General features: G+C 37.4%; 3 protein-coding genes across 13 annotated transcripts in view; 1 reads left to right on the top strand and 2 right to left on the bottom strand.

Annotated features, from left to right (window-relative positions):
- Positions 1–18,582, bottom strand: part of LOC111593704 (protein unc-13 homolog A) — a 34,598-nt gene extending 16,016 nt beyond the window's left edge. For 2 of the 11 annotated variants that reach the window (XM_023306661.2, XM_023306660.2), the window contains exons 1-5: positions 18,387–18,582; positions 17,006–17,190; positions 16,547–16,910; positions 11,838–16,300; positions 1,119–1,250 (exon numbers count right to left, since the gene is read on the bottom strand). In XM_023306661.2, the coding sequence (XP_023162429.2) occupies positions 1,119–1,250; positions 11,838–16,300; positions 16,547–16,910; positions 17,006–17,011 (4,965 nt within the window). In that variant the 5' untranslated portion in view covers positions 17,012–17,190; positions 18,387–18,582. The other 9 variants (XM_023306652.2, XM_023306653.2, XM_023306658.2 and 6 more) reach the window with 8 other exon arrangements.
- Positions 18,583–19,192: 610 nt separating this feature from the next.
- LOC111593709 (UV excision repair protein RAD23 homolog B) lies at positions 19,193–21,234 on the top strand. The gene is made up of 6 exons (XM_023306672.2): positions 19,193–19,367; positions 19,468–19,546; positions 19,625–20,308; positions 20,369–20,463; positions 20,534–20,866; positions 21,036–21,234. The coding sequence occupies exons 1-6, from the start codon at positions 19,302–19,304 to the stop codon at positions 21,144–21,146; spliced, it is 1,368 nt and encodes a 455-aa protein (XP_023162440.1). The 5' UTR covers positions 19,193–19,301; the 3' UTR covers positions 21,147–21,234.
- Positions 21,235–22,302: 1,068 nt separating this feature from the next.
- LOC111593712 (RING finger protein 11) lies at positions 22,303–23,516 on the bottom strand. Its single transcript, XM_023306677.1, has 3 exons — positions 23,419–23,516; positions 22,859–22,970; positions 22,303–22,801 (listed from the first exon to the last, which is right to left on the bottom strand). Exons 2-3 carry the CDS (start codon positions 22,958–22,960, stop codon positions 22,448–22,450), a joined length of 456 nt encoding a protein of 151 aa, XP_023162445.1. The 5' UTR covers positions 22,961–22,970; positions 23,419–23,516; the 3' UTR covers positions 22,303–22,447.
- Positions 23,517–23,859: the final 343 nt, after the last annotated feature.

Genomic DNA, 23,859 nt, shown 5'->3' with positions numbered 1-23,859 from the left:
GATATAAGTATACTTTGTAAGTGTTAACTACGTATAAACAAAATAAAGAATAAACATATGACACAGTTATATGAGCCTAAATACTATTTACAAATATATACTTTTGCCATCAATCTAGGGGATTCCATGTCTTGGCCACAAACATTATTTCATTAATATCTTTAGCCAGGGAGCCGCTCTGGCTGCTCGGTGCTCAGTGCTTAGTGCTGCGTGCTTTTTGCTTTTTGCTGTGTGCACTGTACTAGTTGCCACGTGGCTTTTCTTTAATAATTTCAGCATTGGTTAAATGCGCTTTTCAATGTGTTATCTACATATTTTATGAAATATGAAACTATTTGATATATATGTCTGCAAAATAAGTTAAAAATTTCTTATAAATATTTATTTTTATACAATGGAACAAAACTAATATACCCCGAACTCCTACATTCAATTTTTTGTCAGTTCTCATTATGAAAATGATAATTTAAGACTACGATATTTGACTTCTAGCTGTTTCAAAGATTCCATTGAAGAAACTACGAGTGTGAAATCAATAAATGTAAGCAATCAAATAAAACATAGAACTAGCTTGAACCGTCTAGGTAAAATTTATCATAAATAAATCATATGGAAGCAGTAAATTATGTATTATTTATTCGTGTTATTTATATCTATATATAAATATATCTATATATAAGTATCTATTTATATAGGTATATATATATGTGTATAAATACTACAGTTTGATAAAAACTAATGCAAAACGTTGCGAAAATTGCAAATACTAAGTAAAACTCGTTAACAATAGGTGAATTGAAACAATTTGAAATTGAAATTGAAAATTTGAGAAAAATGTTGAGAATTCGATTATCGTTTTATACCTTGAGCACCTGTGATCCACATTTAATTAATTTTGGTTGTACAAAAGAAAACAAAAGTTTAACATCCGTATAAAATATCATAAAATTTTAAATATTAAATGTAAAAGCAAACACGAACATATATGGGATATATGTTAGATGATATAGATGTGTGGGTATATGGAAATCAAGATAGAAAAGGTATATATATATTATAGAGATACACATATCCGTTTGTCTTTTGATTTGCGCTTCTTGACGAACAATCGAACTTACCAGCTCAGAAACAAGGGGAATGGATTTACGCCGTGGTCGTATGTCCGGCATACTGTCAATATTGCTGTAGAAAGGATTATCGCTCGGATGTCCATTGGAGCGTAGGCCCACGTCACCTGTGCCGGTCCCATTCTATAAAATAAACATATTATTATTTTATTGTTATTATGATTATTATTATTAATATTATATATTAATATATATAATATTATAATTTTTATTTTTTTATTATTATTATTATTATTATCCAGTCTAATTGTTCAGTTGCCTTATAATAACCCACACCACAAAAAAACAACTTATATATAAGTATGTAATAAAACACTTAAGATATATATTATAATTGTGAGTGGAATATGTAATACTTAAATTTGAAAAATAATTTGTTAACAATAATTATGATTATTAAATTATGATTCATATAGCATCATCTCAAATCAAATGAAGCTATATATTCAATAATAAATATAAGTATTAAGCAAGTATGAAGGCTCTAGTCGGGACTGCCCGACTAGGAGATATCTGAACCCTGCGCATATATTCCAATCAATTCACGCTTATTTCATACATACATTAAAGCAACTATTGCACACATACGCACGCGTAGACACCCACACACACTGGCTGGGCTTTTCTCCTTTACTATAGGCAATTAATTGCTGAACAACTGTTGCTCCTTAATGAAATTTTCTGAACATAATGATGATATCCACAATACAACACAGATAGGCCAAAGCATAAGTCTTTAGTTGTTGCTTATTTCGGAAAAGGAGGAGGTATTCAAAATCCGAAATCTTCAGTCTCTGTATTCATTCTGAAGTCTCCAGCTTTTACAATATTAAACAACAAAGTTAAATTATCGATTTTTATCGATTCAGGAAGAATAATAATAATATTAATAACATATTAGGTTTCTATAAAGCTTTTAAGCATACACACTAAAATGTTTAATTGAATATTATATAATAGAAATCTTTTTATTTATAATGTTTTTATATATACACTTGAAAATTGTACCTTCTCCTTGTCTTTAGCCATTTCTTCTTCCTTCATTTTATCCTGATTGTTTTTCTCCTCGATCTTACGCTCTTTCAAAGTTTTCAACAACTTCCATTTGCTGGTGCCCAAGTTGGCCCCAGCGCTATTTGGGGCACCCACCTGAGATCCATCGAGACTCGAGTCTAAACAAATTAGCTTATGAGGCGAGACATTTTGCTGACAATTACTCTCAGCTCCTGCATTCACTAAGCTCTTGTGTAAGTCGTTTAAGTCGGAGGTTTCTTCTAGCTCAACTGCGAGCACAGAATCTTTTTCCGCAACAGCGATCTGCTCCATGTCTCCATCAGTAACAGGCTCGCAGGCATTTCTAATTCCATTTTCAACCAAATTCTCATCCATTTCATCACTGAGAGCCGCTGGCGTATCTGGACCGGATGTAGCACTGGATGATTCGATCGCCTGATCATTATCAAGCTGTAGATCCGTAGGAGGAGGATTCGACCTTTGTTTTTGTTTGTATTCGTAATCGTATTCATCGTCGCTTGATGAGTAGGATGAACTGGATGTCCATGGCAACTCGTCTTGTCTTTGATTTGTAACTTTTGACCTTTCGCCTTTTCGTCTTTTTTTTTTATTGAGTTGTGTTTCTGGTAATGCTGGTAATGCTGCTAGAACTGCCTCTGGCGAGTTGGAGCTGCTAGGCAGCTGGTACTCAGTATTAACATCCTGCCAAGCGCTGTGCATATCCGAGACTTGAACCAACTTTTTTTGTTTCTGTTTGCCCAATAGTTCGAAATCATCAGGTTTTGTGGGTCGACCATCTGTATCTGCCGGCTGCAGTTGAACAACGCATCTAAGCTCGTTCAACACCTCAAACATCCTTTGCTTAACCGTTTCATCTGGCGCATAGTCAACTTCCGTATCTCCTGTACAATAGATGCTATCACTCATCGCCAACTGACCTATCTGTGAGAAGAGCACTTCGTTGTCAGAATGCTTTACGTAACTGTTTTGCTCTGCGTCGGCTTTTGCCAAAGCTTCAGCTTCGAGCTCCTCCAATTGTCGCAGCTCATAGCAGAAATATTCGTCATCTGTGTCAATGCTATCCTCCGTGCTCTGGCGACGTGACGAGGACAAGGTTCGCCCGGAATGTTGACTGCGATTGTCATCGTCCTCTCTTGAGCCATAATTGAGAATGTTTGGTATGTCTAACGATTGCAAATGATGAGGCTGTTGCTGTTGATGATGAATATTATGCTGCTCACTCAATTGTGCCATAATTACTGTGCAATGAATGGGTTCCGTAGTATCCGACGACGTGATTGCCACCATAAGAGAGGGTACGTTAAATACTTTCGGCTCACAAGTGGCCTGCAAGCAATTGTTGATGTTCTCCGAAGCAACATCTAAAGAAAGGTCGAGGGGGTAAGCTGGAGCAACAGCTGAGGCAATATGTAGGGTAGGCACTGAGACATCAGCAGAAGTTGATGAAATAGCTGAAACAGCAGCAGCAACACCATCATCATCTCTAACTTTCATTATTGCTTGAGCATTGACATTTGCCATATTCTCCTCTAAATTGTCATCATGAGGGCGCTCAATGCTGTTTAAATTCTGCAAGTGCTGCTCATCAGCTGATATAAGAGAATTCCTTTTTAGGTCCCCGACAACAGCAAATAGATTATTATCCTGTTTGACCCGAGCATCGGTATTGTTATTCTCAATGTATGACTCATGCCGTCCATTTTGAGTTGGAAAGGCGCTATGCCAACCGTGGTCATGCTCCCCGTCCCCGTCCCCATCCCCATCCCCATCCCCATCCCCATCATCATCATCATAATCATTGTCCGTATGTCTGGTGACCTCAAATTCGCTATTAGTTGACTCCTCCTCGGAAGCTGTAAAATTTGTATTATCTAATTCGGTGTCTGAAATGCTAGATCCGTGGCGCAAGTTAAAGCTGTGCCGTTTATATGACTTCGCCTTCTGCATTATCCTATTCATTTTATTGGAGAACGAACGCTTCTTTTGCTTAGTATTAGCATAGGCACTTGATTCAGCTTCCCGTTGCATAATGCGCATTGGTAATTTCTGTATGCGCCTGGTTAGGTCATTCTGATGCCTTCGCATTGGATTGATTGAAGCAGTGGCAGAGGCAGATGTTTTGGCAAACGGATACGAACCAGCCTGACCACGAACCTGCATTTGTGACCTTTGCTGACCAACAACGGCATCGCAGCCAGGCAGCGACTGAGACCGTTTGTATCTGGTATAGCGCTTCAGTTTTAGATTGTCCGGCAATAGATTGGCCAACTTATTCCAGACTTTGGGTGGTTTCGATTCAATATTTTTGCCAGACGATTGGCTAGATCGTTGCAAAGGATGCGTTTGAGAGTCCGCTAATTTCTTTGAGGTTGCCTGCTGATGTTGGCTGATATGCAAAGACGATGGTGATGATGACGCATGATGGTTGGGCTGGTGGCCGAGTCCCAAATAATCCAGATTATTGCTGCTGTTGTAGTCAGCGATGCCATTGAATGTGGGATAGTAGACGAGACGATCTGTTAAGAGAGCGTGACGTCGCGGCGTTTGATCAATATCCGTTTCCATATTGCCAGAGTTCTGTGATATCGGTATCGATATCACTGTCGATGTCGATGATTTTTCCAAATTCTGCGATAATTCGTTCTTCAAAATATCAGGCATTATGTAGGGCCTCATGCTTGAAGAACGTGCATTCATATTGTTGTTGTCCGAAAATCGTTGAGTTGTTCTGTTGTTGGGCTGAAGTTGTCGTTGATCCCATGTAAGCATTTCATCAATTGTAGCAATTGTTTCATTGTCGTTTGGATTTGATTCGGCGAACATTGATTTATTTTCATACGCTGAACAAATTGGAATATTCTTCGATAACTCATGTATATAGTTGAGGTTCTCCTCGTTGAGCATATATTCATTATCCGATTTAGGCTGATGATACATGTTCAAATCGACATTTGAATCCACATCAATGTTGTTAACTTTACTCGATTGATCCAGTTCGATGTTGTCACTCGACTGCAGCGCTATCATCATCTGCATCATTTCCATGGTCATATCATTGCGTTTGCTGAAATTGATATTGTCATTCGAACTTGGCGACCAGCCACTCATCGACGACAGCCCAGAGTCAGATTTAGCTTGTTGTTGCAACTGCGACTGCTGATGGGGCTTCAGCAGCTGTTGGGCAAAGGTATTGACACCAGCTATGTCCAATATGTGGTCAAAGACATTATCATTGGGCGCTGGTGGGGGCGGACTTGAGCCGCTTGGTCCCAGCAGTATATCATCCAAGTCTGTGGTAGCGACTTCTTTATGCTTATCCGGATTTTGTAGATGTAATAGGAACAACATGCTATTATGCCTTTCGAGGCTTTTCTTTAGTGATCTTATGTACTCATCCTGGTTATAAATACTCCTTAAAGGCTGCTCAGCAAAACTAAAATTCTTCTGATGCTGCTTCTGCTGTTGGTCTTGACTGGGACTCGAGATTAAAAGTTCTCCGTTCTTGTCCGCTTTCAATTCCAATTCACGAATTTTTGTAATTTTATCAATGTTTTTTTTACGATTTATTTCTATTTCCTGGGTCTCCAACAACTTCAGCTGTTCATCTAAATCAGAATTATTACGTAACAAATGGGCGCTATATTCATTTGAAGAAGCTGAAGTCTGTGAAGTGCAACTATTTTTATTAATATTTAAATTTGAAATAGACTTTGATTTGGTATTGGATTTTGCAGTGCAATTAGAATTGGAATTGGAATTTAAATGTGAGTTCTTTTCTATTTTATATTGCTCAAATGAATTGCCAACTAATTTCTTTAAGGTATCTATATTTTTATCGAACTTCTTCATCACAAGCTCGAACTTTTCATCGACTTCCATGACCCGCAAACGTCTCAGCTCTTCGGCCATGGTGACGGGGTTAAGGAGAAGAAGCGTTAGATTTTTATCCACTTGATTCAATTTCTCAAAGAAAGTTTGCTCAGCTCTGATTGTTTGTCTTAGCTTAAGAATTTGAGATCCTGATAATGATTGTAGATCGCCTATTTTATTTATTTCCCTTATTATAACATCAGTCATGGCATCTAAGACGGCGATACTCTCTTGACTCGTGTCTTCCGAAGACGACAAAATAGTTGTACTTCCAAAATCTCTATCTGAAGCGAACTCTGTCTTGCTATAGGCTATACTTGAATCAGGTATCTTTTCCGCAGTACTGGATGCTTGGGCTAGTATATGCTTCAAATTGTTTATCATATCCATTTCGTTTTTATGATGTTTCTTCTTCCGATGCTTTCTCAATTCCTTGCCCTTAAATGTAGTTGTCTCCGTTGTTTCTATACTGAGATTCTTGGCATTCTCGGTTATCATTAACGAAACTGCTGACTGCTCATTAGTCAAGGACTCGTGAGCTATTTCAGACTGCTGAAGCAGACGCTCCACATTGCATATTTCCGTGGCCATGTTGTTGTCGCGATATGCTTCATTTAAGTTCTTGTAGAAATTTTCATTGATTTGACAATCGATCGTCGAGGTCGTACCCCCGGTGTCTTCTATGGGTACTATCTCGTTCCCCCCTTGACCGGTTTTAACGGCTGTTAAACGAAAAAACTTCACGTCATCCACGAGCTGATCGAGCTCATTGGAGGTGTCGGCTAACATTTCCTGTGACGATCTCTTAGAACACTGTATATTGCGCAGACTCCCAGTAATCGATGCCGACGCCGATGCTGATGCCGATGCAGCCACTTGCTCCAGCACGCGTTGGCCATTTAGAAACTCCTGCAGTAATTCGGCTCGAGCATTATTTGCCATTATTTGTTGCTGTTCATACATCAATAGATCCGACTCGGAATAGAGCTTAGCTCGGGATCGGACGCGAGCAGCGCTCTGGCTTTGATTCATATCAGCTGCATTTGCAAGCCAATCGCATTCATCCAGTTGCTGCTGATGCTCATCCAGCAGCTGCTCCTTAGTACTATCCTGAAGATAGGTGCTGTCGCTGTTGTTATCCATGTCTAAGGCGTAGGCGCCGGCTTCATCTAAGTACAGATCATCATGATTCGCTTTCAACTCCTCTAAAATGTGACGAAAGTTGGACTTTTCTGGCTTTGACTCGTTCAATATATCTATATTGCCGTCCAGTTCCAGTTCCATGGGCAACAGTTGATTTTCCGTTAAAAATGTAGCGAATGGCATTTGGATGTTTTCCTGCTGCTGTTCCTGTTGTTGCTTGGCTTGAATTAGGCCCATTAGATTTCCAACTACGGATTGCTGTTCGACAGATATGTTTTCCAATTTCTCTAATCTTGTCCAAATCTTGCCATACTCATTCGACAGCAAATCTAGAGCACGCCATGCAAATTTCAGCTCAGTCTCTAGCAGACTGATTCGAGTCGCAATTTTATCCATATAGTCCGAAATGATATAATCGGAATGCTGATGTGAGTTGTAGAGCTGACACAGCTGTTGTTCGCTTCTAATCGATGCCATGCTGCCATTATTTAGATTCGATTTGGACATGGATATGGACAGATTATCGCTAAACAAACTCAATTGTGATTGCTGCTGCTGCTGCTGCTGCTGCTGCTGCAACTGCTGCTGATGATGTCGATGGCTTTGTAGCTCCTTCGGCTTTGCTGCTTCCAGTTGCTGATGTTGCTTTAATTGTTGCTTGATCTTAAATTGACTGTGCAACGCATTGGCAGCCACGCTGTAGGATTCCGCTTTGGAGTCGACTCCTTCTATTCCAGTTAGATTCATGGCTTTGCTGCTGCTGCTGGTGCTGTTGGCTGGCATCGCGAATGATGACTGTAGCAGCAAGTCCGTGTCAGCATCTGATGAAGACTTAAACGGGATCGGAGTGGTTGTTGTTGCTGACATCACGACTAAATATTATATACATTTAAATATATATCAACGCTGTGCATACATACATTTTGCACTTTAAATTTGTCGTCCCAAAATTGCCAATTGCAGTAAATTTTAGTTCGTTTAGCTGATTTTAAAAAAGAAACTTTTATAGAAATTACAGTAATGTCTATCCTTTGGCTAATTATTATTACAGCCGTCAAGTATCTCTTTAATTAACTATTCATTCGGCAACTCGTTCGGGTATTATGTTTAGGAAAATAACATGAATATTTCCTAAGTCAAACATCGAAATACACTTAAGTTCACAAGTCTTTGACCAAACCTCGTATATCTCAATTTACAGCTGACTGAAAGTTCTCAAATATTTTGAACTATAAAAAATTCTACCTTATCCTAGCTATCATAGATATCTAAAAGCTTAAAGGAGACAGTTTTAGCGACATCAGGCAAAAAAATGCTGATTGACAGCTCTACAAATCGAACAAATGGCCATAGGCATGAGTACACTGGTGTCCATCAGACACCAGCAACAGCCGCCAATTTTCATAGAATGCACATAATGAACAATATATATATATATATATATATATATATATATATATATATATATATATATTGCGCACGCATAATGCATGTATGAAAGATATGTTTGGCAGTGTCATCATGTGACACAATTAATACATTTTATGTATTCACATACATTAGTATGTATAACAACATGTAGCGTATACGTATTTTGGTTTGGTTTCCATTCAATTCACTTCGGGGTGTTGATGTTCCTTTAAATAATTTTAATTTGAATCTATTGAACAGCTATTTACTAGTTTCAGTTTGTTCTTCTAACTAAAGGGTTTTTGAATAAAATTCAAATTGCTCTTATATTTTCAAGCCAAGTCTTCACTTATTAACAAATGCCTGCCACTGAATCGGTGTGAATTGGAAAACGCTGAAAAGTATACTACATCTTAGTAAACTCTACTTCTTAACGGCACCTTCACAACTCTCACAAGCGCTCTCTCGATTAAAAGTGTTTGTGTGTGCGCGTTTGCTTATGCGAGTGTGTGTATTCCCACAGAACTTGTGTCTAGCAATATATAGTGGACAGGAACAGCTACAACGGGAGTGCATAAAATTCATCTGTATTGAAATGGAATACACACACAAAATGAGAGAGAAGCAAAGAGAGAGAAAGAGTGAGAGAGAGCAATAGATGAGCCGCAGTTGGAAGTCGGGTTATGTTCGGGTCGGTTTACTACGCATGCGATTTACAAAACAGCTTACAAGGGAGTTTCTGGGTGAAGCTTTTTCAAGCTTTGCTAAGTCTAACACAGAGAGGAAGAGAGAGAGAGAGAGAGCTAGAGAGCTTATTATGTAGAGCTTAATAAGGACAGTGGTTGCTCGCTAAGCTGACTAGGCTATTGTCGTTTTTCAACTTTTGTAACCAGATCACAATTCGATAGTACGATGTATGTTAAGATTGCTTTAGGCGACAAAGCTCGACTAGAAGATACCCTCTGCCCTGCGAATAGCTGCAATGATTCAAAAGTCCTTGGGTTATGCTGTAATATGACGTATTACTTGGGTAACTAAATTTTGACTGACTTTTGTACTATCTATGTGTATTTGCAAAGGCACAAATCTCTGTTTATCCACACTGTGGGTAATTACAGAGAAATGTCCCCAATCCGAATAGATCATTATCATTCATTATTTTATTGATTACAAGAGATTACAGGCTACACAGTAAATTTTCAATCTCCAGCTTTTTGGGTTGTCGAGTTACGCTTCAAGAACCAAATCAAATTATAATTTTGTGTTTATCATAAGAACTTAGACAAAGCTATCAAAAAAACTATTAAGCTTGTATTCTATATTCGCTAACACCAAAAATTATTTAAAGCAAATTATTTAAAATAGAAATTAAAATTTTTTCTAACAAGTATGCTCAACTAATATTTTAAAAATTAAGAAACTTAACAACTTATATACTATATTTATAGAATATTTAATGAATAAATAATATAATAATATATAAATACATATATATATATATTTTTGTTATGAAATATTTATACGAATCATCGGAAGGTATCGAATAGATCGAGTTGCATTCCGAATTCATAACTAAAGAAATATAAGGCTGTAGCAAAGATACCCGACCAAGAGCTACTCACGTAAGACACGACACTTTCGCGTTGAAGTTTTAGAAGGCAGCTGAACTTTCGCGTTCGCTCTGCCACAGATGGGGCTACTAGCGTTTGATGGCCGCAAGACGGTTCGTTTTGAGATTTGACAATATTAACATGGATAAAGCCGGGCCAGATGCGGTTACTAAACAAACCGTATACCAGGTTCATGGTGTGGGCCTTCCATACGCGCACGGGCACTGTGTGGTATGAACGTACAAACTAATTTCTGAACTTGCACATGCCTAAAAAACCACTGTATTGCTGTATAGATGTGTGTGTGTGTGTGTGTGTGTGTGCATGAGGGCACAGTTTGAAATAAACACACAGCTAATCAAACAGAGTTATGTATGTATAAAGAATTAACAATTAACGTGCATGTGTATGGCATAAGTTGGCATACACACAAGCAGGCACTGAGTTGCCACATATACGTGACACACATATGTAAGTATCCCATATCAGCTAATTAATGAGAATGTAAATGCCGTTCTATCACTATCACTGTTATGCGTGTGGCCTTCGGTCAGTCCGTTCAGCTTATGTGCGCGCATCGTAGTACTTAGCATTTTATTATACCCTGAATATGCGAAATGCGGTTATACTGGTTTTGTGAGACAGCATGTCATTCAGTTGGTTTTGAAAGTTGACTTCATTGTTAAGTTGTCTCTTACGTCTGGGAGCTAGATACTTTCATCTATATATTATATACTTTTGAATTCTTTTATTGTGAATATATGGAAAATTTCACTGAAATCTGTTGAGAAACACAGAAATCATTAACGAAAGTGAGTGAATGCGGCATTTATCGCCTCTTTTTGTATAGTTGGGCGAACACACATTCCAATATAGGAAATCGGCTATTACTGTACCCCCCTTCCCCCCTTAGAGTTTCCCTTTTGAGCTTGAATTTCAAAGATGTTTTTCTGTTGACATCTGTAGATCTAGCATAGGGCATGGCCAGATTGACTGCCGCGATCTGCTTGTTACATACGCTTTCACAAAATCAATTTACTCTGAATTCGCACTTTCAATGGGTCAACGTATAAGCAGGCATAAATATTTATAAGAATAGTTAAGTATACATATATATATAATTTTGTGGCCTTATACAAGTGATCATGTAGAAGTAAATACAGTCGAAAGTATCCGACAAGCTGTAGTGCTAAGAGCCTGTGGTTGCAGAGGACAGGAGTAGCAAAAAGGTATTCCGAGTTTGAGCCGACGGACGGACGGAAAGCTTTGGACAAAAGTTTTCACTACATGAACGAGTGAGTATAGCAGCGTTTTCCGTGTACAAAAACGATAATATATATTTTAAGTGTTCAATCTCGAGATATTGTATGGACAAACAGGCTGGTAAACAGCCACGCTTACAGAAGTATATTAATTCAGGCCAAACAGACGTACGGACAGCCGGCTTAGTTGAGTCGGGCAAGCCTTATTCTCCCAATTACACACAGCTGAATAAACAATCAGGTATACAATATAATATAATAATAATAATTATAATATAATAATAATATATAATAATAATATATACAATATATACTATATGAAGTATATAATAGTATACGCATATAATATATAGAGTATAAGAGAAAAATGAAGTACTCACATTGAGCTGTATTATGATCTTGTTATAGGCCCAATGCCATCTTTGCTTGGCTGTAATTTCTGGTTTTCGGATTTGCATATGACCGCTGACAACTTCTTCCGTTTCGCCGCGCATAAGGACTTTCTTTTTCTTTTGCGACTTGCTTCTAGCCGGCAGCAGATCGGCCAGTTGATCATCATCATCGACACTAAGATGATCATGATCACCCAGCTCACCTTCGGGTGATCTGTGTATTGAGAGACTACGATCGCCATTCAAGTCAATCGGGCTGGATTCATCCTCTTCGATAATAATGCTATCCTGCTTCTTGATTTGCTGATGCTGATGCTGAAGCTGATGCTCCAAATGTCCCATTGAGACGGTAACAGGAGCTGTGTTAATGCCGCTCAAATGTGCTTTCCGGTTTTCAGTAATGCCAACACTACCACTAGAGCTTTCATCTAGATAATTGCCACAGTCTTCATCACTTGGGTACGTCTCGTTTAAGTAGTCGTCGTTTTGTCCATCGTCCACGTAATCTAACGAAGATTGCTTATGGCTGAGCAACATTTTATGTGAATTCTGATAAGGATGATGTTGTTGTTGTTGTTCTTGCTGGAGCTCCTGCTGCTGTTGAGTCTGTTGCTCAATATACTTATATTCGTCCTCTTCATTAAAGAAATCCTCTCGATAATCATAACCCGTGCCGACGTGCTCATAATAATCGTTAGCAATTCTATTGGACGGTGTCGTCTGCTGATGATCCGTATAGTAATCATTCTGCTCACTATCCATGCAATAACTCGGATTATCAGTGCGACCGATCAAATTGTCAATGAGATCATCATCCGATTCATTGACTTCGTCATCATCATCATCAAAGATCTCAGTTGGCTGTTGCTTAATCAGCATCAGCCCCGATTTACCATTAATGGTGGGCAGTTTTTTGCCGCTGGATCCTGCTGACGGCACCGTCGGTAATACCTTCAATTTCCCTAGCATCTCATCGCTTAGACCCTGATTCTGGTTCTGACTCTGATCGTTGGAATAGTACATAGAGTATGCCTTGTTATCATCATGGATAGGCATATGTGTATTGCTATTTTCGTAATCATCGTCAGCTGTTGAATAGGTCGAGTCATGGCTAGGAAGTAATTCATTAAAATTATCATTGTCCATTGCTGCCTGTTCAATACTGGAGACGTACGACATATTTATAGCTGGCATATGATTGGAAGACGACGACGTCGTCGTAATGGTATTTGGTGCATCTATAATCTTGATCTGTTCAACAACGGTTGCTGAGGGGATCTGCTGTGCTGTTGCCTTTTGAGCCACGACTGATGCAACCGAGGAGGCACCCTGATTAACAGCCTGTGTCGCGGATTGTACAGCTGCTGCAGCTTTACCAAATATGGAACCAAACACACCACCCGATGCGCTCTTTATGTTCTGCTTAACTGGTGTAAGCGAAGGTTTTCCTACTTGGGGCGGGGGCTTAAATGGTGCTTCGACTTTGATGCCAGCTTCATTTGAGCTCAATTCTAGTTCATGAAGGCTTGTAGTTACTTTATATGCATCTGAGTAGGGATGCGCATTGTCAGCGTATGTTACTGGATAATCACTGTAATTATAGCAGTTATGAGACAAGTCATCATTTCCGATACAGTCAAAATCTAAATTCGACTTAGAGCCGAGATAGTCAAGTGTAGGTGTGAGTGGTGCGCTGACGTCCGTGTTTTTATTTCTATTTACATTATCTGGAAATTGCTCGTACTCCAAGACATAATCATATCCATAAGTTGTTGTCTTCGGGGTGCTATCCGTCAACATCATAGTATTGGTGCAGGTGGAGGTTGTCATGGGTGTTGGGACTTGTCTCACAAGTAAGCTCCCAACATTTGGCACCAATTTGGAGGCCAGTCCGAAGCCAAAACCCTTTTTACTATTGACACTAACTGGATTATTTTTAGTTGCTTCCATGGTTGAACTAACGCCGCTCAGCACACCGTCCAAACCGCCTTTAATACCTTTCGACAGGCCACCCAGGACACTGGATACCTTGGCTTTTGGTGGTGTTTGTGGCAGTTCATCCAGCTGCTTTTGGGGTGGCTTATAATATCCGCCGAGAGGCTCATTCAGTTCACTCGTAATATTCGTTTCCCCTAAATTCATGTAATTATTGGAGGTCGTTAGATCGTTTAAAGCGTCATTGTTATTTAGCTTCGGAGCTGGCGTTAACAACGTTTCGCTTTCAATGTGAGCTATTGTTGCCGTTAATGCCGACAGATCAACATTAAAACTATCATAGAAGCTATCGTCAAAAGCTGATACATTGTTTACTAAGGGCTCCTCAGAGTGACTGAATAGAGGACCTGTGCCAAACAAAGTTTCTTTTGTCTCTTCTTCCACTAACTTTTCCGTTTGTGATTCGAACTGCTGTGAATAGGAGCTAATTGTATCCACTGTGGAGCTGAGCTCAGAGTTTATTAGGTTTATATCAGCTAAAGATGTGTTTATCGAGGGACTAGCTGGAGTAGTTAGACTAGGCGGCGGCCACCTAGAAGTTTCAACTTGATTTTCATTAGTCTTAAAGCTGTTCAATTCCAATTGCTGCTGCTGTCCAATTGCTGACTCTACTGTTCTGTTGGAAACTATATCCTTATTCTGAGTAGTCAAGGCGGTTAGAGTTGGTGTCAATGTGTCTGTTAGCGTGGGCACATACTGAGCTTGAGTCGTTGTTACGCTATATATGTCAAAAATTGGCGACAGCTCCGGTAGCTCAGGTAGCTCAAACTTTTTCATATAATCTACGTAGGATATCGTAGGCGAATCGACAATATTGCATACTGAACTAGTGCTAGTAATATCAATTGTCGATAGACTAAACGGAATAACAGTTGTTGTGAACACGTTACTCAAGTGGCTTAGAGTTGTGACTGTACCGTGAGCAAGTTTTAAATTAGACTGTTTAGCTTCTTCCCTTTCCTGTTCCATGATTAATACGGGTTTGCTTAATAGACAAGATACACTGGATGAAGATTCACTCAATGGTGTTTCAATATTAATGGGACTGCTAGTTATCCAAGTGGTAATTGAATTTGAATTAAGATTTGTATTGAAATTTGGCATTTGTGTTTCCAATGAGTTTAATTGAAATGATTCCAATGATTCGTTCTTTCTAGCATCATATGTATTCCTTGGGCCAGTGCAAATTATGGTCTGACTGTCATTTTTATGTTCATTTTCATTTTCGTTATCGTTTTCGTTTTCGTTTTTGTTTTCAGATGTTAATTTAAGGGAATCGAATTGATAAGGTTTTAAATATTCAGATATGTCAAATGATGATCTCTTAGCTTCGGTTAAGCTTGTTTTTGCTGTGGTTGTGAAAATCGAATTTTGATGACTTCTGGTTGATATTGAGAGGGGCTGCTTTAGAGATGATTCTAATGATGACTTAACTTGGGATGAGGCATTTACATTACACTCAAGCAGACTAGAAAAGTCACGGGGATGCAATGCAGGCGAATCGGGTAATGTTGAAGAGGCTGGGGACCAGGTTCTAAAGGAGTCAAACGATTTAGGTACATCGCTCTGATGTCTCTGTTCATCGAATTGATTCTCGCTATAGTTCTTATTAACTGCGTGATCCACCTGCTCCTTCTCTTGGTCCAGCTGCTGTGGCTCTTGCAGGTGCTGCTGTGCAAAGTTATTGGTATCATCAATATAAATCATAGAGGTCAATCTCTCTGGCGATGAGCTAACAACAATTGCTGAATCTTGGATAGGAACTGCGCTAGGAGTGGCTTTTGTTTTGAGCGTGGGCAACTTGGGTAACTGCTTTGCTCGATGAGTTGGAGCTTGAGTTGGAGTTACTAGTGGATTGCATGTAAGGACTTCGGGTGCTATTGATGACGATGATTTGTACGGTACGGCAGGTGACGGTAGACGTTTTGGCAATTTTCTAGTTGAAGTCGTCGTCGTCATCGTCGTGGCTGTCATCGTAGCCGTCGTCGTTGTATTTGAGCATCGTGCTGAAGTTAATGTAGTATCATTGGTAAAGGCAACTGAGGAGTTTGTTGTGCTAGCCGAAGTTGATGCAATGCTCATATTTCGATTAGATATTGAATAGCTATTATTATCATTGCGCCTAGATGAGTTGGGTAGTTGCTGTTGCTGCTGTTGCTGTACGGGTATCCTTGTCTCTCCAGATGCTATCACAGACGCTGTTGTCATTGCTAACATAAGTGAAATCTTGCGTTGTTGCTGCAGCTTAAGCTGTGTGGCATTGCTCATGGGGGGTGTGTCGCTGTACGCCGACAAATTGTCCGAATTGTAAGCATAGTCCGAATAGTCGCCATAATCGAGGGGCAGCATAGATGTGTAGGGTCGCGACATTTGACTAAAGACATCGTAGGTCTGACTGGTCCCTGTGGTTGATGTTGTTGTTATTGTTGTTGATATACAGCCTAAGCTGTTGTTATCTTCAAATAATCGTTGTGAGGTGTTGTTGCGTACTCTCGGCTGGGGATCGGGTAACATTCGCATTGGCGCCGCCGCTGGCAAACTGATAAAACTTCCTATTCTCTCGTCTGCATAGACCGCATGTTCATTTAAAACATTTTGGGTATAGGCAATCGGTTGCGATAACATACGATATTTGGAATTATCGATAGCAGGGGCCATTGGCAAGCGGCAGCCAACGCGATTACCTCTTCTCGAGTACGTACCTTCAGTTCGCATTGTGGAACCATTCAGCGAGGCTCCTGTTGAGTTGTACCCATAGCCAGACGCTTCCATAACTCCATAACTACTTTGCCAATAGTCCGCCCCGCCCGTTGCCATATTATCTGTAGCTAATGTTGTTGTTGTCGTTGTTGCATAGGGCGCATAGTTCTGATTGAAGCTACCAAAGGCTTCACTGTCGGCAGCGTAATCCTCCTCCGTAACACCATATTCTTCGTCATAAGCAGCATATGCACCTGATTGCAACTCATCATAATTATAGGTGCTATTATTAATTGGTCGGCTGTCAGCAGTGGATAAGGCATCGTTTTTATTATTATGATAACATGCTTCGTCCCATGCATAATGCTGTAATGAAGTATATATGTATATATATGTATGTCCATATATGTATATATATGTATATGTATCTGTGCCAGTTGCATTTTGTGCACATTTCTTACCGTCATGTTTTATGTTGTAGTTGTACTCTTATTGAAACACTAAGGCCCAGCCAGTTATTTGATAGTGCTCTGCTCTCATCGAACTCATCCAAGAATTTCTGCTTCTCTTTCAGACACTTTTTCTTCAATTGGAATTCAAGAAGAGCATATGGCATCTTATTGCCTACTCGACATCAGAAAACTTTCTGCAAATCAATCAATCAGGCAAAGGCTCAGTGTTAGAATATCTTCTTTTTTATATGTTAAGAATCAGAAATATAGATCTGCACCTATATACCCTTTATATATATATTTATAAAAATGATATTTAATCTTAACCTAATTTTATTCTATATACAAAATAATGAGTGCAAACACTCTCTGACTCTCAATAATGGCCCTCCGTACATACTAATGCCAAGAGCTCCCGACTTCAAATCTATAGTCGATATATATATCTTCTCCGATTAGAAGCATGGCGATTCGGAAGTACATTATTGTTGACCTCAGCAACTTATTGATGCCTACGAAAGGTGTAGAAAATCGGAAATGACTGAGTGGCGGTTAGCACAGGACCTGTGATTTTTTAAAAGATAGATGTATGCTACATTTATCATTAAAGATATAATTATTTACCAAAATATATCCACGAAAAACGTCATGTTTTGAAAGCTTGGGGGCAGCTTAGGCGCCGTAGACTGTTAACAATTTCTAAATATCTAATATTCACTCCCCTACTGAGGAAAAGTACATCTGAAAAGACTACATCTTACCTAGTTTCTTTGATAAAATCTTAACTCAATTGACACTAAAAATAACATTCACAAAATAAATTCAATTTAATGTATGCTAAAATTTTGAATTGCAAGACAAATTATTTAATAATAAAAAATTATTTATATTTTTGTGTTTATTTATGTTACTCTGTTTTATTTTATTTATGCTTAAATTTACTCATTTAATTGCAAATTTTCTTTTTATATTTGCAAACAATATGTTTTATTATTATATTAGAAAAGAATAACATTATTTATTGAAATTTATATTTAATTTAGGACTACACTTCAATTTTGTATTATTTTTAAATTTAAATTATATATACATGCGTTGTTATATATATATATATATATATATATATATATATATATATATATATATATATATATATATATATATATATATATATATATATATATATATATGTATATGTATATATATGTATGTATATTTATTTATATATATACATATATATGTATATAGTATGTATCGTTAAGATAACCATATTTTAATCACTTTTAGTTTAGGTGGAAGTTTTATCCACCCACTGGTTAATAGCACGCAAGTTTGTTGATACGCACAATGCAAATATAAAACAATTGATTTGTTAACAATGTAAACTTACTGCTCGAGATTAAAAATTGGATTGCTTAATTGCAAAAAAAATGATTTGTTACCGTTACCGTATCGTTAGTAAAAACATTTGAAGGCAAGTATTGTAGATATACGAATGTATTAGGCATATTAACTCTGCGCGTTGCTATTTGCAATTTAACAATTCAAAATTAAGCTTGTTCTTTGTCACTTGTTCGGTACGGATGAAAAACTTATTTTGTATTGTATAATTCTGCCTGTGTGCGTAAATTGGCGCATGCGCGCCAAAAAACTCGCTTTAACAGTTAATTAGCATAACCAACTGATAGTTACTTGAGTGTGACCAGGCTGTTATTTTTTGTAATCTTATTTATAAATAAAAATACCAAATAATAAATAAATAAATTAATACTTACTTTTTTAACTAAATATATTTGTATATTAATATATTACAAATTTGTAAGTAAAATCAGTATTTTCAGATTTATACAAATTACTAAATTAATGAATACCTACTTTATTAATTAAATATGTTTTTATATTAATATATTCCAAATATGTAATTAAAATCAGTATTTTCTTATTTAAAGGGACAATATATTTGAGGTACAAATATAGTTTAGTATTTAAACTGCAGTTAGTAACATCAGTACTGCCAGAGTTAAAGGAATACGATATTTTTCTACTAACAGGGATGGTCAATATAATCATATGTTAGTAAACATGACAGTTATTAGCGATTCCTTTCATATCTTAAGGACATCCGTCAAATATATTTTTTTTAAATTTATATATGTGACATTCTCGATATTATCGGTTTATTTGATATTCGATATTATATTTTAGGCCATCCCTAGTGTCGATGACAAACATTTTTGTGAGAAAAAGAGAGCAAGGCGAAAATTAAAAATAACAATTTAATCTAAAATAAAAAAACATTTAGAAAATGATTATTACAGTAAAGAATCTTCAGCAGCAAACGTTCACAATTGACTTTGATCCCGAGAAAACGGTAAATTGCATTTTTTCTTCGCACACGAATCAATTGTCCGACCATATATACGTACATACACATGTGCATATATACAATTGTATTAATGTCTCCTCTATAGGTTTTGGAGCTTAAAAAACAAATTTTTAATGAACGTGGTACAGAATATTTTGTGGAGAAGCAAAAATTGATTTATGCTGGTATGAAAATCTAACTAACTAGTTTGTTGACGCTAACTAATGGACATACAATTATATATATGTATGTATTTTTTTAAGGTGTCATACTAACAGATGAGCGAACAATTAGTTCATATAAAGTGGATGAAAAAAAGTTCATCGTAGTAATGCTCAGTCGCGACATAAGCGGAGCTAGTAGTAGCAGCAGCATCCAAACAAATACCGATGAACAGCGCAAGCAGTCCAATGAGCAAATGGAAAGCTCATCAAATATCAAAATAGATAAGAAACCTGCTCTGCAGAACACAAGTGCATCCTCAACTGAGATGGGAATAAAGACTAATAAAATGACAAGTGACATTGTAGGAGTCGAGATAGAAAGCACCGAAGTTGGACCTTCAACCACAACTCAAATACCGACTGCCGCTTCAGTTCCGATTTCAGCTGTTTCGACGGCTGCCACAACTGATTATTCAAGCATTGATTTAGTTGGTGAACTAGCAAATGCCTCACTACAAACACGCGCCGAGTCCAACTTACTAATGGGCGAAGAGTTCAACCGCACTGTTGCCTCAATGGTCGAAATGGGCTATCCCCGGGAGCAAGTTGAACGAGCAATGGCAGCCAGCTTTAATAATCCCGAACGTGCTGTCGAATATTTAATTAACGGCATACCACAGGATGAGAACTTATTTAATCCAGGTGATGAGGAAGAACCTGCCAGAGTGGAAAGGAATCTTCTTCAGGGTGGTGCAAGTGATTTGCCGGCTGAATCGCCAGCTGGTAAATATATAAATACATCTACATATACAATATAATAAATTATATGATCTTATATTCTAGATCCATTCGAGTTTCTACGCAGTCAACCGCAATTCCTACAGATGCGCTCTTTAATATACCAAAATCCACACCTTTTACATGCTGTTCTGCAACAGGTAGGTGACACACACAAATATCAGAAACTTTCAATTGCGATTTATTTTTTATTTTTTTTTTTTACCTTAGATTGGTCAAACAAACCCAGCTCTTCTACAACTTATTTCTGAGAACCAAGATGCGTTTCTAAATATGTTGAATCAGCCCCTTGACGACGAGGCGGGCGGGCGTGACTGTGGTCGAACACAGTCATCGAATCCAAGACGAACGGAGAGCTCAACCGCAACCAACCCCAGCCAAGAGGCAACTGCAGAAGGTCAACGCTCTGCTGCTGGCTCCGATAACCATTCAATTGCAATTGCCGCTGATGGCGATGATTCGGTTGCCACGGGAAGAAATGTACAAACCGAAAACCTGGCAACTATTCGTCTAACACCACAAGATCAAGACGCTATAGAGCGGGTACGTAGTATTAACTAAAAAGAGGCAAATGTGACTACGATGCACAATAGTTTCTTCTTCTGTATATTTAATCTATCTGTGTGTTTCTTATTTTCACACTGTGTTGCAGCTTAGTGTATTCTAATAATTCATTTTTCATTGATTTACAATCTTAACACAATTCTTCCAGCTTAAGGCGCTTGGATTCCCGGAAGCGCTTGTTTTGCAAGCCTACTTTGCATGTGAAAAGGATGAGGAGCTTGCTGCTAATTTCTTGCTTTCATCTAGTTTTGATGACTAAAAGAACCGATTGCTGACATGTTACACACATATATATAAATATATATCCCTATACAAAAGTCGTTACAATAAAATGCAACTAAAAACAACATTTTGGCTAATTGACTATATTTAAATGTAGATACACATGGCGAGACTGACTGCCTTCAATCTTCTCAGTTTGTTCAGATTATAGGAGCCTATTTTGTTATACATTTTTACATGAGAATTATTTAATACCTCCTCAGCCTATGAATAACGTCTGCTAAGCGTTATTTGAGTCATATTAATGCTTGCGCATTTTACAAACTGAAAGCAAGAGGGCAATAACCATTTTGTAAATGGGGACTTTTTACCATCTCAACGGATCCAGATAAACAATTAAAAAAAATATATAAACTGCTGAATTAAAAAAAAAATCAAGTCCTGCTTTAACTATTCTGGGATAGAACTATTCGTTTCAAATATTATGCTTACTTTGTCCGTCGGCACTGATAAAGCCCTTAAACACAAAAGCGTGAATATGAGAAAAAAGGCAAATAACTCTATTTCGCTAAATAAGAAACTGTTAAAATGCACCGCAGAGAGTGATGAGAAACGAAATACACGAAGAACATACGATTGTTCGCTTCTTATGCGATTATTGTTGTTGTGACACGATTAGGTGCTACCATGTATGCATAGAGAATCGTCACATATAGAGATGAGCGGTTCGACAGACAATGCAAAATAAAATACTCAATTTTGTTTTAATTAAATTACAAATTATTTTCAATACGTAAAGGATTTATATATTTATTAATGTATAAGTTATATCTACATTGTATAGAAGGTTTACACAATTATTGAATTATACATATGAACAATTATTGAATTATATATGTACACCGATTTTATCACTGATATTATTTTTCATAAATACATGTTTGTCAAATTAAAATCAAGGCTAATCAAAAATTAAACAACTAAAACCTGATTGCAAACAGAATATATTAGAATAAGAATAATATAACCCCCTCCCTCCCCCTATTAAAAGCAATAGCTAACCGCTAACTGCTCGCGCAGTCTGGTTGCCATCCTTTTTAAAGGAAACACAAACTTTGGTGACCTCTAATTCGATTAACTTGTAAGTGTCACGTGACTGTTGTCTGTAGGTTGCACTAAGAACAGATCCGCTATTTTTGACATTTTTTCGAAAGACACGAGTGTGACGGTATAATATACGGTCTGGCGCTATGTTAACAGTTGTTGATTTTTTTCAGAACAATTATATAGTTCTCACGCTTAAAAAAAACCTTGTATTTCTTAATAGTGTTGAGTAGGCTATGTTGTTTCATAGCTAGTTAATAACGCCGCATCTACTGGCTCCAGGCAACTGGGACAGGTGAGGCTCCGGATTAACCAGTCGTCGATGCAGTGGACATGATAGATGTGCATACAAGGCAGATAGCGCACAGCCTCGTCTACACAAAACTCCACCATGCAAATTACACATTCGCGTGCCTTCTTCGAGTTTCCATCGTAGCTGCCAATGGGCAGATGTTGAACGAGTCCAATGCGCTTTGCTATTTTTATCTGATCTTCCTCTGGCAAGTGACTGCTGGTACCACTAGCAGCAGCAACAGCCCCTGGGCTGCTAGATGAGGCCGGGTAAAACATTTGGGTTATGGGCTCATGCTGCAGGCAAAAATTAAAAAATTGTTATCATCAACATCAACATCATCAAGATCATACCTGATAAATTGGCATTGGACCGCCATCCTGACCGATAAAACTGTCGCTGCCTCGCAGTAGGGAAATATCATCGGAACTGTTAATTTTCAGACAATTACCCATTGTAATTCAACTACAAAAGAAAATAATGGTAAATATACATATAAATATATACGCTCTATTTGTAAATTCATGTAAAACATTTTTGATAATTATCATTATTATTGTTATCGAAATAAATGAATTGATGTTTATATACGTATTTATGTACGTGCAGATAGTGAACTGCAAAAAAAGTATGCATGTGTGTAGATATGTGCATATGTATGCTTATATATTTAAAAACGTATGGACCGACTCTTTTAGCAAAAATTTAACATACGTCTGCAATTTTAGATATTTGCAAAGTTTCTTAACCAACATTTAAAGTTGTTTGCGAACAACTTAAAATGTAAATAAATAGCTAATCATTTACTTACGCACACACAAACACACTTAACAGGAATATATATTTTACTTATAGATAGATAGATATATACATATATTGAAATATATATATTTTTGCACATGTTGAAACTTACAGATCCGCGCAAAATTTTCACCTTATTACCAAGGATTGGGGTAAACACTGCCTTTTAAAATCGACTGCTAATTTTTTTTTGTCAGAAAGTTGAAAAAACATCGATAACATTAACGATAATGGTGTTTAAATCTACTATTCATAGACATCGATTGTAAATAATACGGCACATTCATTTTAGCGATGACAAAGTGAAATGTCGGGAAAAGTCTCTGCACTTACTGAATGTTTTCAGCGTATTTAATAAATTCTAATTTTTTTCAGTAAATATATAATAGTGCATTAAATTTCTTAATTTTATTTTAATTTATTTTTTTTTCTGTGTTCATTTAAGTACACACCAATGTGGTTTTCGTTGGAATGTCGGAAATAAAATACTATATTTTCATTGTGAAAATACCGATTTTAAAAGTGACTGCATGTTATAAACAATAAAATACTA

The sequence above is a fragment of the Drosophila hydei genome, unplaced genomic scaffold (genome assembly GCF_003285905.1).
Source record: "Drosophila hydei strain 15085-1641.00,03,60 unplaced genomic scaffold, DhydRS2 tig00000330-arrow-arrow-pilon, whole genome shotgun sequence".
NCBI lineage: Eukaryota > Metazoa > Arthropoda > Insecta > Diptera > Drosophilidae > Drosophila > Drosophila hydei.
Note: the sequence above shows the minus strand (reverse complement) of the source record. Positions and strands in the feature narration are given on the sequence as shown.

What these genes read in the sequence shown, in the direction of transcription:
- LOC111593709 (XM_023306672.2), top strand. Translation starts at nt 19,302, where the DNA reads ATGATTATTACAGTAAAGAATCTTCAGCAGCAAACGTTCACAATTGAC. An exon ending in GCAAAAATTGATTTATGCTG is followed by an intron (nt 19,547 to 19,624) that starts GTATGAAAATCT and finishes TATTTTTTTAAG; the next exon opens with GTGTCATACTAACAGATGAG. An exon ending in ATCAAGACGCTATAGAGCGG is followed by an intron (nt 20,867 to 21,035) that starts GTACGTAGTATT and finishes CAATTCTTCCAG; the next exon opens with CTTAAGGCGCTTGGATTCCC.
- LOC111593712 (XM_023306677.1), bottom strand. Translation starts at nt 22,960, where the DNA reads ATGGGTAATTGTCTGAAAATTAACAGTTCCGATGATATTTCCCTACTG. An exon ending in GTCCAATGCCAATTTATCAG is followed by an intron (nt 22,802 to 22,858) that starts GTATGATCTTGA and finishes TTTTGCCTGCAG; the next exon opens with CATGAGCCCATAACCCAAAT.